Source organism: Ammospiza nelsoni, chromosome 8, assembly GCF_027579445.1.
Source record: "Ammospiza nelsoni isolate bAmmNel1 chromosome 8, bAmmNel1.pri, whole genome shotgun sequence".
In the NCBI taxonomy this organism is placed as follows: domain Eukaryota; kingdom Metazoa; phylum Chordata; class Aves; order Passeriformes; family Passerellidae; genus Ammospiza; species Ammospiza nelsoni.
The window spans coordinates 24,952,663-24,967,567 of NC_080640.1; the positions used below are offsets into that span (position 1 = coordinate 24,952,663).

Sequence of the window (14,905 nt, forward strand, 5' to 3'; positions counted from 1 at the left end):
GCTGTATTTTTTTTTTTTTATGTCTACATTTAATCTTACTGGCTTGGTATTGAAAGTCTGGAAGTCCTTTTACAGACCTGGGGCCTAGATCCTACCACTGGCTTTCCTTGTTGCTTTGGAGATCTCCTGTTTCTTCATAGAAAAGACTGTTTGTTTAATATAAGCCATTTGTCTAACAATACCCTTGGTCTAAGGCTGATCTATAGAAGCATGATCCAACAAGAAAAAAACTCCTGAAATAACACACAGCTTTGTCATTCTGTACATGAATTGAAAGTTTCGTAATACTAGATCATGTTTTAGCACAGCTACTGATACACTGCATTCTGACTTACAGGCATGCCAGGGAAATTTAATTAACTGATGTACAAGCAGTTTACAGACTGATTCTCCTCATTCACTGTTATAAAACTGAATTATGAAGGTAGGAAGTGAAAGGCTGAATGTGTTTTTTAAGAACACTGTTCAAAACCTTTGGAACTTGAAGATTAAATATTGGTGTCTCTTGCTTTGTGAAGTGTGTGTGTATGTGTTAAAGAGTTTATTAGTCTCTTTTTTAAAGAGGAAAAATATATGAATAACATGTGAATAGGTGCATGGAAAAGCTTAACTTATAATAGATCAATCTTAATATGATTTTATTAAGAGGGAAAACCAGAAAACAAAAGGAGTTAAATTCCTGTTTTCCTGCCAGAATTTCACTGCTTTTTTTAAGCAATGAAGGCAAAGATATTTTAATCAAGACAAAGTAATTTTTGCTGCAACTCCATTAATGCAATACAGTAGCTTTTCAAGGAAAGCAAGCTTTTCTGGAGGTGTGGGTAAGGAAGGTTAGATTGCAGTAGATTTTCATGACACCACATTTCTTTGGATTCTGTGTCTATTAGATGTGTGCATGCATTCAAAGGATTTTGCTGCTTTGTGAGGTAGGGGGCTATTCCTGGATGGAATCCAGATGTGTGGGCTCAGATTTTGCTGCATTTTTTGCAACATTTTTACAACAGGGACAAATGAAATCGGAGTCCCTTCAGAGAGGAACTGCCTGTTGCTCTCGCCTGGTGCCTTGTCATGGACTCCTGCCCAGAGAAAGAATAGATAGATATTTTCATTATGTGATAGGTGGGTTTTTTTGCTCCTCAGCAACATTGGCTACCATAGAATTGTGACAGGCCAGCTACCAGGCTGTTAGAGGTGTAATGTGCAGAAGTATCATTAAGAAAAAAGTTCATTTTGTGTACTTACCATGGAAACAAAAATAATGGAGCTGCCATTCTGCCATTGCCAAATGTTGTCAGCTTGGTCCACAATCATAGTCAAATTCAGATGAAAGGAATCTTGACAGCCTGCAGAAATTAGGGTTTCAATTATGCAATGATGGCTGACAAAATTTGCCAATCCTTTTTTTTGCACATAATGTTTTTCTAAAGATTGCAGTGTCAGCATGGCAGATACATATATTCTGATATTCTGATTCAATGCTGATTAAATTTTTAAAAAATGACAAAGTCACTTCAGCATATTATGTTTGGTGTTGACAGAGAACCAACCCACACTGATTAAGGAGGCAAAGCAGAGATATTGTTTCATGTACTTCCCAGGAAAAAAGCAGCCACAAATTAATCCTTAATCCTTCCAAATTCCCCATCTCTTTCAGGCAATCTGGTAATGCTGTTTCTGCCATGATGTTTGCTTAGGTTATTTTTTTACTGCTGCTAAGCTTTAGTGCTTTTTACAATCCATTTATTTCTAAAATAATGTGTGTAGATAAAAGCATAACTACCACAATTTTGGGCAAAAAGACTCAAAATCTTTTCCTTCAATTGCCTGAGCCCATGCCATTCTGATGTGTGCACTGCAACATGGTGCAATAGGCTGTTTGGCAGAACGTGCTATTCCATGTGGCTTACTGGCAGCACATGGCTCTGCTGTGCTCTGCTGTAGGAGCAGAGTGATAAGGAAAGGCCATTTTGTCTAGTTAAGTTTGTAACATGGTGAAAAACAGTGAGACAGTGGTTGATGGAATGTAGATGTGCCAGTAGCATCAAACGGGTTATGTTCATTCTCCTGAGGTACTGTTGTGTTACCAGACAGACCAGACTGTTCTGTCATTGCTACTACCTTGTTGTTGTTGTTTTTTGGAATTTTAGCTACTGGGTTAAGAGGAGATCTCAGGAAGTAGTCCCAATGTAGTGAAGACAAGTCCTCTGAGTTTGTGGTTGGAGTGGTGCCCAATGACCACAAGCATCTGAAGAGCATGTTTGTTAAACGATGTTGTGACATGTTATTGGCTGGCTTATCTGAGCAAGTATATTCTTGAATGCAATATATATGCAAACATTTTAAGTGCCCCATTAATCAGATTAGTTGAATGATAAGCTCACTACATTCTTGGACTCAGGTCGTTGTGGGTTGGGTGCTTTTTTTGCCTTGCCTATTTAAGCACCGTATCCCATAATGTATTTCATTTCTCCGCTTAGCCAGAAGCTGCAGTAGCCCCCGAGAGGGGACAATGGGTTCGGAGAGGGAGCAGAAGGCTTTCATCCTCTCCAGCCGCTAACGCAGGGCTCATCCCGCTGGCCGCACCGGCCACAGCCGCGGGCCGAAGGGCACCGAGCGCGGCTGGCAGCGGGGCGTGCGCGGAGGGCGCCGGGGGCGGGGCCGGCCGCAGCGGCCCGGGAGCGGCGGCGCTGTGAGTGCGGGGCCCGGGGACCGCAGGGTGAGTGCGTGTGCGGGGCCCGGGGACCGCAGGGTGAGTGTGAGTGCGGGGCCGGGGGACCGCAGGGTGAGTGTGAGTGCGGGGCCCGGGGACCGCAGGGTGAGTGTGAGTGCGGGGCCCGGGGACCGCAGGGTGAGTGTGAGTGCGGGGTACCGGTGTGAGTGCGGGGCCCGGGGGGCGGAGTGAGTGTGAGTGCGGGGCCCAGAGGCCGGGGTGCGGGTGTGGAGTGAGTGTGAGTGCGGGGCCCAGAGGCCGGGGTGCGGGTGTGGAGTGAGTGTGAGTGCGGGGCCGGGATGCGGATGCGGGGTGAGTGCGGGGCCGCGTGTGCGTGCGGCGCACCGGGTTTGGGCGGGACAGTGAGGGCGGGTGGCAGGGTCGCGGGTCCGCGTTGTGCCGGGCTGTCCCTCCCCTGGGCTGTCCCCCATGGGCTGCTCTCTCCTCCCCGCTGGCCCCGGGTCGCGGCCGCAGCGCTCTGGCGGGGGAGGCGAGCGCTGAGCGCCGAGGGGCGGCCGGGCACCCCCGCGGCTCTCGCCATCCCGAGGTTTGAAATCCTGCCCTCGTGGTTTGACGTTTTGAGAGATCCCTGCTTGCTAGGCAGTCTTATCCTGTGTGTGAGTAGGCACAGCAGGATCCGTGAAGGACAGAGACACTCCGTGCTTCGTTTCTCATTTCATTCGTGATGCGCTGGTTGGGTTCTGGGTGCAATCGCTCTGCTCAGGAAATCCACCTTGGATTGACCAGCTTGGAGGTCTCCCGGCCTTTTCTTTTATAACCAGAGGGGCACTGTTCCCATGAAAGCTGGTTCATAGCAGACAAGGGGAAACGAGGTTGTGTGGGAATTATTCTGCACTGGATGGGTATAGTGTTACAGCCTCCTTCATGTATAGAGCCCCTCTGCCTTATGGGGTGCAGTTGAAATGTGTCTGTTTTCTTGCGTCTTTGCTTTTATTAGCAATTTTGCTTTTATGAATTGTATATTGTGAGAAATGTGAGAGTTAAAATATAGAAAGTGAAAATATAAGCAAAGCCTAAGAACCCAAAAGGGTGGGAAAATCTTTATTTAAGCTTGAATCTGCAGGACTTAGAATTCATGGATCCACTGTGTGGGAACAGGAGGGATCACTTGCTGCCTAGCACGGCTGTGCTTTCAGTACATGCTGACTTGTATTAGTGGGTCTATTGGTTTTCCCTTTCCTCCACCACCTGTTCAGACTGACACAGAGCGCAGCTTTCCTGTTCTGCATCACCAGCAGACCAAGCTGTGAGTTCATCCTGTATTATCTTCAGACAGGCACTTTTTGCAGTTCCGTGCTCCATGAAATATCTCACATCTCCATGGCATCCATTCACTGACTCATTAGAGATCTGAAGTTTTCCATTCAGTGTCGAGCTGCCTGTTCCCTCTCAATACAAGAGAGCTGGAAGATTTCCAAAGCCATGTGCCAGAGCTCTTTTCTCTTCCTTGCTCTAAAGAAGAGGCTTGTTGATGTGTTGGGTTTCTTTAAAACAGTCCAAGAATGGGGGTAACAAAGGGAGGAGTTATGGCTTGTTTCAAAGGAAGGAGTATGGTTTGTTTGCTTGACACAGCAACTTTCTCTACAGCTATGGCCACAGAATTCAGTAGTGAACCATGCCCAAATTGGGAAAAACCTAAAAAAGATTATTGTTATTCTTGACACAATATGCTGTTTGTTAGGGCTTTGCAATGCTAAAAAGAAAGAAAAATAATCCCTTGTGTTGTGAAAATTACATTTATGCCACAAGAAATGCCAGGAGGCTTCTCTGTGCATTGATTTTGGTGTTTACAGACCAATTTAAGTTGGAAGAGTATTTCTAGGTTTCTCCAGTCAGATCCCTGCTTCAAGCAGGGCTAAGTTTGAAGGTCTGTCAGGATGCTGTATTTTGCAATCCCTAATGGTATTTAAAAGCTCGTGAAATCTTGATGAGCATGTTACCAGGTTATTGAGAATTGTAAATTTTCTTTATAGGAGGTAACTTACAAAGCTATTTGTAACCATGACTCATTTTTGGGGAGTGGGGGGAGGTGGGAAATGTCTCATAAAAAAATCAGCTCAACTTGTTTGGGATACGCAAGTTCTGACAAAGCTTTGAAGCATTTTTAGGCTTGATATGGAACATCTTGGGGAAGCTGGAGTGGGGGTGGAAGGAAGAACATGCAATGGTCAAAACCACTTTAGGCTAGAGAGTATTTGCTAGTGCTGTCCAACTTGCAAGACAGTTTTCTTTTTAGGAAAAGTATGTGGGGAAATCTGTTTGCTACTCTGAGTCTTACTGGCAACTGAAAACAGAGGGACACAGCTGCAATGGGTCCTGTTTATACCTAAAATAAATGTTTAAGGATAGCTGTCCTTTGAATGACAATTTTTTCTTTGGTTGTGGGTGGGAGGGAAATGAGGCATCTAGAAAACAACGTTTTAAGTGGTCTTGACAAAAGTGAAGACCCTCCACTAGCACTTAAAACAGGATTAATAAGGTTAAGCTTGTTCAAATTCTGGTTAACTGACAGGCCATAAAATAACTCACTGTTATTTTGTAGATCTCTTGTGGTCACCACGAAAACACACACACAAAAAGATGTTTTTCCTTTTTTCTTTGGCCTGTACTGTTTAAAGAGGAGTGTTCATTTTTTTTCTGGAAGTTTTAACAGAGTTGAGAAGTTGAAGATCCGATAGTCTCAGAGAAAATGATGTGTTTTAGCACAGGGATGTTGTCACTGAAGGTAACTGACTATAGAAACACTGGGGTAATTCTCTATGGAGGTACAGCCTCTATACTAATAATTTTTTCCTAATATTGTGATGACTTGTGATGACTGTGATTTCCATTGTGATGACTTTTTAATTTTTTCCAGAGTTGTTTGTATTGTTTTGGCATTCTGTGTGCATTTTTTAAAGGATTAGATGTAGAATAGGCTGAAATGCAGGGGAAAAGTTACTTGTAAAAACGCCCAGCTCTACAGAACAGCGTGGCTTAGCATGCAGATCTAAAAGTTTTGTGCCGCGTTCCCAGCTTCAGAAAGGCTTTTTGTAATCCCTGTGCCTACCCGCCCCATGGAAAGGCTGACCATGTGTTCAGATAAAAAGCAAACCAGGAGGATGAACGGTGGGGATCCCTTTAACTGAGCCTTGCCCTGGGTTGGGCAGCGGTGCTGGGGCTGCGAGAGTGACCGGGCAGGGAGTGTGACCGGGCAGGGAGAGTGACCGGGCAGGGAGAGTGACCGGGCAGGGAGAGTGACCGGGCAGGGAGTGTGATCGGGCAGGGAGTGTGACCGGGCAGGGAGAGTGACCGGGCAGGGAGAGTGACCGGGCAGGGAGTGTGACCGGGCAGGGAGAGTGACCGGGCAGGGAGAGTGACCGGGCAGGGAGTGTGACCGGGCAGGGAGAGTGACCGGGCAGGGAGTGTGATCGGGCAGGGAGTGTGACCGGGCAGGGAGAGTGACCGGGCAGGGAGAGTGACCGGGCAGGGAGTGTGACCGGGCAGGGAGAGTGACCGGGCAGGGAGAGTGACCGGGCAGGGAGAGTGACCGGGCAGGGAGTGTGATCGGGCAGGGAGAGTGACCGGGCAGGGAGAGTGACCGGGCAGGGAGTGTGACCGGGCAGGGAGAGTGACCGGGCAGGGAGTGTGACCGGGCAGGGAGAGTGACCGGGCAGGGAGAGTGACCGGGCAGGGAGTGTGACCGGGCAGGGAGAGTGACCGGGCAGGGAGTGACCGGTCCCGGAGTGTGACCAGACCGGGAGTGACCGGTCCCGGAGTGTGACCGGGCGGGGAGTGACCATACCGAGAGTGACCGGTCCCGGAGTGTGACCAGACCGGGAGTGACCGGGCGGGGAGTGACCATACCGAGAGTGACCGGTCCCGGAGTGTGACCGGGCGGGGAGTGACCATACCGAGAGTGACCGGGCGGGGAGTGACCAGACCGGGAGTGACCGGGCCGGTCCCGGAGAGCTGCGGGCTCCTCCCCAGCCCTGCCCAGCCCTGCCCTGCAGCACAGCCGGGCTCCGCTCCTGGGGCTGCGCTCCCGCGGGGCGCTCAGCAGCCTGCATGGGTTCTGGTGAGTGCTGCACCCCTTGCGGGATGCTCTCCTGTCTCCTCTCATGGCTTATGGCTTGTGGGACGCTTTCTTGTGTCTTCTTTCTTGTGTTTAGGATCCTGATCTGTTTGTATTTTAATGCGGGAGGGGAGGGTTGTGAAGTCCTTTTGAGCTTCAGATGGCCTTCATAAACAGCAGCCTGCCAGAAATGGAGCTGCTAGTTGCAAGTGCTGAGCTGTTTTCCAGTCAGTCCCGGCACTTGGGGTTCAATGACATGATGCGGCAGGGCTCAGCCTGTCTCGTTAGCAAATGGTTTAATAATCCTGCCTGCTGCTTCCCATGCATATTTTTCAAAGTGGCTCATTATGGTATTTGCTTAGCAGGGGAGAAATTTAAGTATCACCCTGCAGAGCTGCATTTTCCTTTTTCCTATTTATATAAATAGCAAAAATTTCCCATATATATAAGGTTGGGGTTTTTGTCACTGTGTGGAGAGTGACAAAGAGTCCAACTACACTTAATGATCTCCTGGATCGATGACTACTGATTGGAAGCTGACTTTTAGAGATGCTCTTTATGCTAATAAAAATGAAAAGCTATGTGAGAACTACTCATTAATCACTTGCGACAAATTTTGTAACATTTTTGTACACAAATGATGTGCACAAGGGCTTAATAGTTGGGTTCCCCCTCCACTGCCTGTAACTATAAAAAAGAAAAAACCACACTTCTTGACCTGATGATAATTGCGTAATCCAACTCTGGGAGGGAGCAGGGCTTTATCCAATTGAGCATGCTACAGAGATTTTAAGTCTTAACATATGGATATTGCTGCATTACATATATTTGGAGTTACATTTGCATAATTCCAAAGGCTGGGGTCAGGATGGTCTCTGATAGGTGTCAGAGGCAGATATAAAAAAATGTCTTTACAACATGACTTCATGTTTGAAAGACGTATGTAAAGAAAGCAGATGGAGTCAAGGAAGTTTTGCCTTGGTTAGGAACAAGTGGTGAGATAGGGTGGGATCTGTTCTCTTATCTGCATGATGTTTGTGTAAACTGGCCTTGTTTCTTGCTCAGGATCATGGGTCACTTACATTTTTAGATACCATGATACTGCCTCCCTTGAAACCAAGTATGCTGTTAAAAGAACAATGTGTTCTTTTTTTACTTTTAGTTTCCCAATGTTGCATTTGTTTATCAGTAGTATGTATTTACCAAAATATTCTATCAGGAAATAGGGGTTTTGTGAAAAAAAATTTGATTCTCCATAATATGTAATGCTACAGTTGTGTGAGTGCAAATACACAGCCCTTGAGATGTAAATGCACAGTGACTTCTTGTGCTGCCAAAACTCCAGTGACTCTTGCACCGGTTATTACAGAGCTGGATCTTGAACTTTGTCCGTGAGGCAGGGCTGTTGTGATTTCCAGCATCCTCATTAAGTGATACTGCCCCAGTGGATGCCCTTTCCAGGCTTGTGAAACACTTGCAAGGGTCAGCACTGGGCTGTGGGGGCTTGTGGAAGGTGGTTAAACAGAATTACCTCCTAACTTGAGCCACCACCATCAGGGTTTGTACTTTAACGCTGGAATATTTGTATGTGATGGTTCCCCCTGCAATGCTGTTGGTTCCCAGTGCTGTGTGTGAGTGCAGGCTGTTTGTTCCCGCTGTCCTTTCTGCTTTAGCAGGAGTGGCAGTGAGCTAGCACAGAGGAATAAGGTGCTGTCCCAGGCATGTTTGCAGTGTCATTGGGTAATAAAATGGTTGCAAGTCTACATTTTTCTGTCTGCAGGCATGAGCTCCAAGTTTGGCTTTGTGCCTGCTTTGGTTCTCAGTGGGGAACTGTAAGGAATGTGAAAGGTTACCAGGTGTGATGAACCAGATAGAGCAGGTTTAGATTTTTTTTCCCAAATCTTCTATAGTATATTTGTAAACTTCACTGTTTAATATAGAATAGTGTGTGTAAAACATTTAATTTACAAATACTTCCCTTTTATTTGAAAGAAACTGCTGTCTTACTGAAATAATTTAGGTTACTGGCTAATGTACAGGTCATATTGTTAGAGGCTCTTTATTACACCTTGATCATCTTTCTCCTCATTGTGTCTGAGCACTTAATTATTGATATTTTTGTCTGGTGGCAGGGAAGGATAAGAACATCTTGTCAATATCTGGTTTTGATGTGGGTCAGGCACAGAACTGGAATGTAATCTCTGTCTTTTAAAACCCCTTTCAGTACATTAATAAATATACAGATCATCTCCGTTAAACCAAAAATACCTGCATGAGTTTTAGTTCCTCATCCTCTAGCATCATTGATGTTCAGTTTTAGAGCTGTTCTTCCTTTCTCTTTCCAGAAATGTCCTTCCTGCCTGACCTGGGGGCCTTCACCATGGGCATGTGGTCTGTTGGCCTGGGAGCCATTGGTGCAGCTGTGACAGGGATTGTCCTTGCTAACACTGACTTATTTTTGTCCAAGCCAGAAAAGGCTACATTGGAGTTTTTAGAGGAGATAGAGCTAAATACTTTGGGATCAGGTAAGATTCTGGCTATTTCAGATCACATTCTTCAACAATTGGACTTTTATAAGAACCTTTCTAAGGACAGGGTTGGAAGCAGTTTTTCAAGTCTTTCCTAGTTGTGACTTGTAGTTGAGTTTCCTTGATATCCAATACTTGTGGTGAAGGAAAAACAACCAAAACCGTTATTTCTGGATGAAACAAGACACACTTCTAAAAATCAATAATGCAATAATCTCCTCTTATACATATAGATTTTTTTTCTGTTAGAACTGCATTTGAATGTGGAATTCTCTGCAGTGCTTTGTGTTGGTCCATAAAGTATTAATTATTATAAACAAGACTGGCTGATATTATTGTTGGTGTTGTTTCTCCTGTGCAAACAGAACAAAGGACATTCAAAGCACGTGAACTATGGAAGGAGAATGGTGCAGTGATCATGGCTGTACGAAGACCTGGATGATTTTTGTGCAGAGAGGTACTTGCTGGGCTTGGGAGTTCATTAAGAGTTGAGGTCTGCTTGCATAGATAGTCTGTAAATAAGGGGAGGGGATGAATAGCACAGTCATCAAATACATCTAAAGTATCTGAAAGGTTTTGTTTCATGGTTAAAACTGGTCACCAGCTACCAGCATACTTAGTTTCCTTTGAAGTTGGTTTGTATGGTCCAGGCCCTGAGCTTTTTCCTTCTGAAGGTGATGGTTACGTGATTTTACATCTGCCAGGGACCTAGCCCATGGTAATTAGAAGGGGAAATTGCACAAGATTCAGTTGGTAATGAGTCTTATGAGCTATTTTTATATATGTAGTCCAAAATAAGTCTCTGTGGGCCAGGTAGTGTCTGGTCAAATACAGCCCAAGACTGGATTGGCAGAAAGCCATCAGATAAAGCTCATCTGCAAAAAAAGAGGTGTGCATAGAGGGAGTACCTCTTGGTTCTGGGTGCTAAATGTGAGGCAGGAAGGTACAGACTCTGAAGATAAGGAGTTTCTGTTCCATAACAAGGTGGGTTGGAAAACAAATTTTGATCCTTAAGTTGACATTAGGCTCCTTGGGTGAAGCTCCTTGGAAGCAGACACCTAAAACACGATTTGGATGTACCCAGTGCCTGGGAACAGCCATTGCACCTTGGACATTATGTTTCTCATAGCTATAGCGAAAAATAGTTATTATGTTGTTACTCAGTGCTCTATAACATGGAGTAATTAATATTGCAACCTCTTCATTAAGGCATCTGCTCCCATCAGTAGTAAGTGTTTAAATGCGTGTAGAATTCGTGGAAGGTCCAAGTGCTCTGCTCTCTGAACAGGTGTAGCGTAGGCAGGAGGAGAATGCACTCTGGTGCCTGTCTCTGTAACTTTCACACAGTCAGGAATCCCAGAGTGATTGTTTATTATTAGCAGCAGTAATATTACTGAAAGTTTCAAATTTTCCTGTCTGTTCATCCCTACCTGTTTGCTCCTTGGTACTCAGTGAATTCTAGATATCCTGCTAGCCTTTCAGTTAAGGTATTTCAGTGAGGTAACTGAGAGTGATCATGCAAACTGTGACCATGTTTTTAAAGTGTGGAGTTGATTTTTTAGGTGGGAGTTCTGTTCAGTAAAAATGACCTTTCTCCATGGGAGATAGCAAACATTTTCAGTGCTCAGTGATCCCTGTTCAAAATCTCAGGGATCTTTATATAAACTGTGTGAATTTAGATTCCTTTAGGAGACCAAAAACCCCAGCAGATGAGTGGTAACACCTTACACTCTTACACACCAGAAAAAGCAGGTTTGCTTCTGAGATCCTGAAAGTCTATGAAGAAATTCCCTGATTTTTTTTTTTTACTGGAGGAATTAGGAAGAAGAGTGTATCTTCATTACTTACTCTAAACATGTATAGCCTGCTTTTGCACAGAACCCCTCAAAATACTTTGCAGAAGGACTGAAAATGATGGATGTCAGCTTGGAAAAAAGGATTGAAAATTCTGAAAAAGTGATGTGCAGGCATTGTATTTCTACCATTCTCAAATACTTCAGAAGATAATCAAATCTGTATTATAGGCAAAGTATCTCTGCAGCTTTAAATTAAAAATATGTTTTATCCAATGAATACTCAGAAGAATCTGCTTCCTCCATGTTTAACAAAGAAAAATTGTAGTAAATCTGATGAAGAGCTGCCTAGGAGTACAACTAGTTTAAATGTTACAGGTCTGTTTCTGGCTTGTGCCTCAGGCTAGAAGTTGCGTGTTTCTGATGGTCTTGAAATTCAAGGTGAATCTTTCCAGCCTCTATTTATTGACTGAAATGTCTGGGGTTTTTTCCTTTGCTTAGGAGGCTTCTGAGCTCTCCTCTCTGAAACCCCAGCTGTCCAAGCTGGGTGTCCCTCTCTATGCTGTTGTCAAAGAGAAGATAGGGACTGAAGTGGAGGATTTTCAGCATTACTTCAAAGGAGAAATCTTTCTGGATGAAAAGGTATAGTGAAGCTGGTGTTCTTTTGTTTAAAAACAACTCTATGAATGCCCTCTTGGAGGAGCTTGCATAAATAAGTAGAATGTAGTCTGATTGAAGAAGGATTTAGCAGCACTGTAGTTTAAGAAGTTAATTGGCTTTGTTTTTCTATATTTATATATCCTGCTGAGCTTACAAACTGCAGTGTAGCAATGCACTGATAAGGTGCTGTGGCAGGATTATTCCTCCCCTTCAGCAGGTAAACAATATGGCCTGTTAATATTTATTCCTTTTTTTCACTGGCTCTGTGGCCTGCTGATGTTTATGATGTGTGAATCAAGGTTTGAAGGTGACACATATAATTAATTCATGATGTACGAGCCAGATTGCAGTGATATGGCTTGTTCCAGTACACCAGCACGTGCTGGATTGCCAATCTCATGTCCTACAGAGCCACCACCCTGCTTTCTCCCTAAATCAGGAGACACATTTAAAAATCATTTGGGTTCTGAAGAAAAAAGACTATGTAATACTCAAAATCTACTAGAGGATCCTTTTTTTTTCTCTCTCTCCTCTGCCTATGTGAGAGAATCAGACTGAATTAAAAAAACCCCAACCACCAACCAACCAAAAAAATATGTTTATCACAAAGCACTGCTGTTGTCAGCAGTAGGGATGTAGGTGTATATGCGGCTTAAATACTTTTGGATGAGCTTAAAATCCACATGAATGAGATGTCCTTTTCCCTTTGTTTGCTGACATATTTTCTGTTCCCCTGCAGAAAGGCTTTTATGGTCCACGCAGACGAAAAATGATGTTGTCCGGCTTCTTCCGCTTGGGAGTTTGGCAAAATTTCATCCGTGCTTGGAGAAGTGGATATAGTGGAAATCTGGAAGGAGAAGGATTCACCCTGGGAGGTGTATATGTGATTGGGGCAGGAACACAGGTACTGCAGGCTGTCTAGGAGGTTTTTTATAAAAATAATTATAAAAATAATAATAATAAATATATAAAAGCAGAAATTTGTTTCCTGGAATTGTTCAGTTGGGCAGTGGATCTTTTGCACGGAGACACGTCTGAATTTCTCTCTTGTGTCTTTGATTAGGGTGTTTTACTGGAGCATCGTGAGAAAGAATTTGGAGACAAAGTCAGCCTTCCATCTGTCCTTGAAGCTGCTGAGAAGATAAAACCACAAGCTTCATAAGTGGAAAAACAGTTGCACATGTTTCTGATTAGAGCTTGAAATGTAGAATGTATCCATGTCTTGAATGTGTGGTGTAATTGCTTAACTCTGTAGTGATCAAAGCACAGGAAAGGTTCTCTATTCAAACATAGAAAATGATGAAAATCCTCTTGTTGTTTTTGGTTCCCTTGCAGCCTTCCAGGTGGTCAGGATTTCCACTGGTCCTTTGTATCTGGCTGTATTAATGAAAGGCTGAGTCTAAAATCTGACCTAGCCTAGATGTTTCCAGTCAGAGACAGTCGCTTGAAAACCTGTCTACCTAGGGAAACAAAACTCTTCTAAGGCTGTAGTAATGGAGCACCAGCTGAGGGGAAAATATAATAAAACTTTACATAAATGAAATGCCTTTGGTTTTTGCTTTTTCATTGACATGTTAATACATCTATATTTCTAGAAGACTACACCCTGTCAGTCTAACTCAGATTTTGCATTCAAGACATGCCACTATGTCTCACAGTGAATTTCTTGTTAGTTCACTATTGGTTCTAGATCTTCTAAGTCCACATGATTCCCGGCAAGGAAGATAATTGTGGCTCAAGGGCAGGTTCCTTTTTGTATTTAAGATTCTTTTTAAAAAATTTGCATCCTTATGGATGAAATTCTGACTTTTTTTTCCTTAGTATTTATGTCCAGGTAAAACTGATTTTAGCAAAAAACTTTTCTATGCTCTTCAGAGTCTGTTCTTCACAGTTCCCAGAACCAGCACTAGCAGTGAGAATTTTGAGTGATTGATATGTTTCATTTGGAAACTAAATAGGAAATGAACATGCTGCTATCAGCTGAAACTTGAAACTAAATAGGAATTGGAATCATGTATGCTACTATGAGCTGAAACTTGGGGATGAAGGAAGGAACAGGATTTGAAGAGTACAGCAGTAAATTGACTCTGTGATATGAACTTTCTCTATAAAGGCTCTCCTTGGAGCCATGGACAGGTGCAGAGAACCATGAAATAAAGAATTGTGCCCGAGGGATTCTTTTCCTGCAAGGCAGTGCTGGTATGGTGTGCTGACACAAGCCCTGAGAAGTTCAAAGCATTGTGTAAGTGTCATTTGTCTGCAGTCAGCACATGGATACCTGGGAGTGCAAGGGGCAGGGAACACAAGAGGTGCTAAAAGCAGTGGGTGTGCAAGGGGCTATGAATAACAAAGACTTTTAGCAGGAGTGTTCTGGATCGTGGCTTCTCTAGAGTTCTGAGTTTTCTTTCTCATGGGAAATAGAAAGCTTTGCCATTGGCAGAGAATTGGTCTTGCACAAAGACCAGCAAAGGAGGTACGGATCTTAGACCTGCATTTCAGGCCTTGTCCCAAGGGCTGTTTGTGCATTTCACATAAACATGAAATGTGAAAGGCATAAACAGTCCTTGGAGAATGGGATGGAAGCCAGATAAATTCCTATAAACTGAAGATAAAGTGAAGTGCCTGTAGAACCTGCTGAATCTGCAAAGCATGTCCTTACAATTTTGTGTACAGGCAACTGAATTCCACCCACTCTGTCAGAGCTGGGACTGCAGGAAGCCTTAGATGATGACAAGGATGCCATGGGGCTGCAGCCCTGCTCTCAGCCTACCCAAAGGGAGTGGAAACACAAGCAGGGAGCTATGCTGTCCAGCATTTGGAAGGATAATGGCTGTCAAACGTATAAATCACTAACTCTACAACATACTGAAGTGTTCCTGTAATGTAAAAACAGATTTAGAAAGAGCCATGAAGCCTTTATAAGTTTATTAAAGTACTTATGGAAACTGAAAGTTCTCTGCTTTGGCAGATTCCCCAGAGGGATGAACACAGAAACCACATCAGACTAAAGTATTTTCCTGCTCTAAACAGTATTATTTCCCACAAACAGTTAGTGCACTTTTTGATCTGAGAGTTATATAAGCTTATGTGCATTTTAAAGTATTCTTACCCTGTCTTTCAAAAATCAAGTAAAAATCTG

General features: G+C 43.9%; 1 protein-coding gene across 7 annotated transcripts; it reads left to right on the plus strand.

The window, feature by feature from the left end:
- The first annotated feature begins 417 nt into the window (after positions 1–417).
- PRXL2A (peroxiredoxin like 2A) lies at positions 418–13,309 on the plus strand. Of its 7 annotated transcripts, none has more exons than XM_059476857.1 (6): positions 418–424; positions 9,131–9,310; positions 9,679–9,770; positions 11,608–11,748; positions 12,506–12,670; positions 12,830–13,309. In XM_059476857.1, the coding sequence occupies exons 2-6, from the start codon at positions 9,133–9,135 to the stop codon at positions 12,926–12,928; spliced, it is 675 nt and encodes a 224-aa protein (XP_059332840.1). In that variant the 5' UTR covers positions 418–424; positions 9,131–9,132; the 3' UTR covers positions 12,929–13,309. The 7 variants fall into 7 exon arrangements, with proteins under 7 accessions (XP_059332840.1, XP_059332836.1, XP_059332838.1 ...); XM_059476853.1 differs by lacking the exon at positions 418–424 and adding an exon at positions 2,621–2,749; XM_059476855.1 differs by lacking the exon at positions 418–424 and adding an exon at positions 2,691–2,716.
- Positions 13,310–14,905: the final 1,596 nt, after the last annotated feature.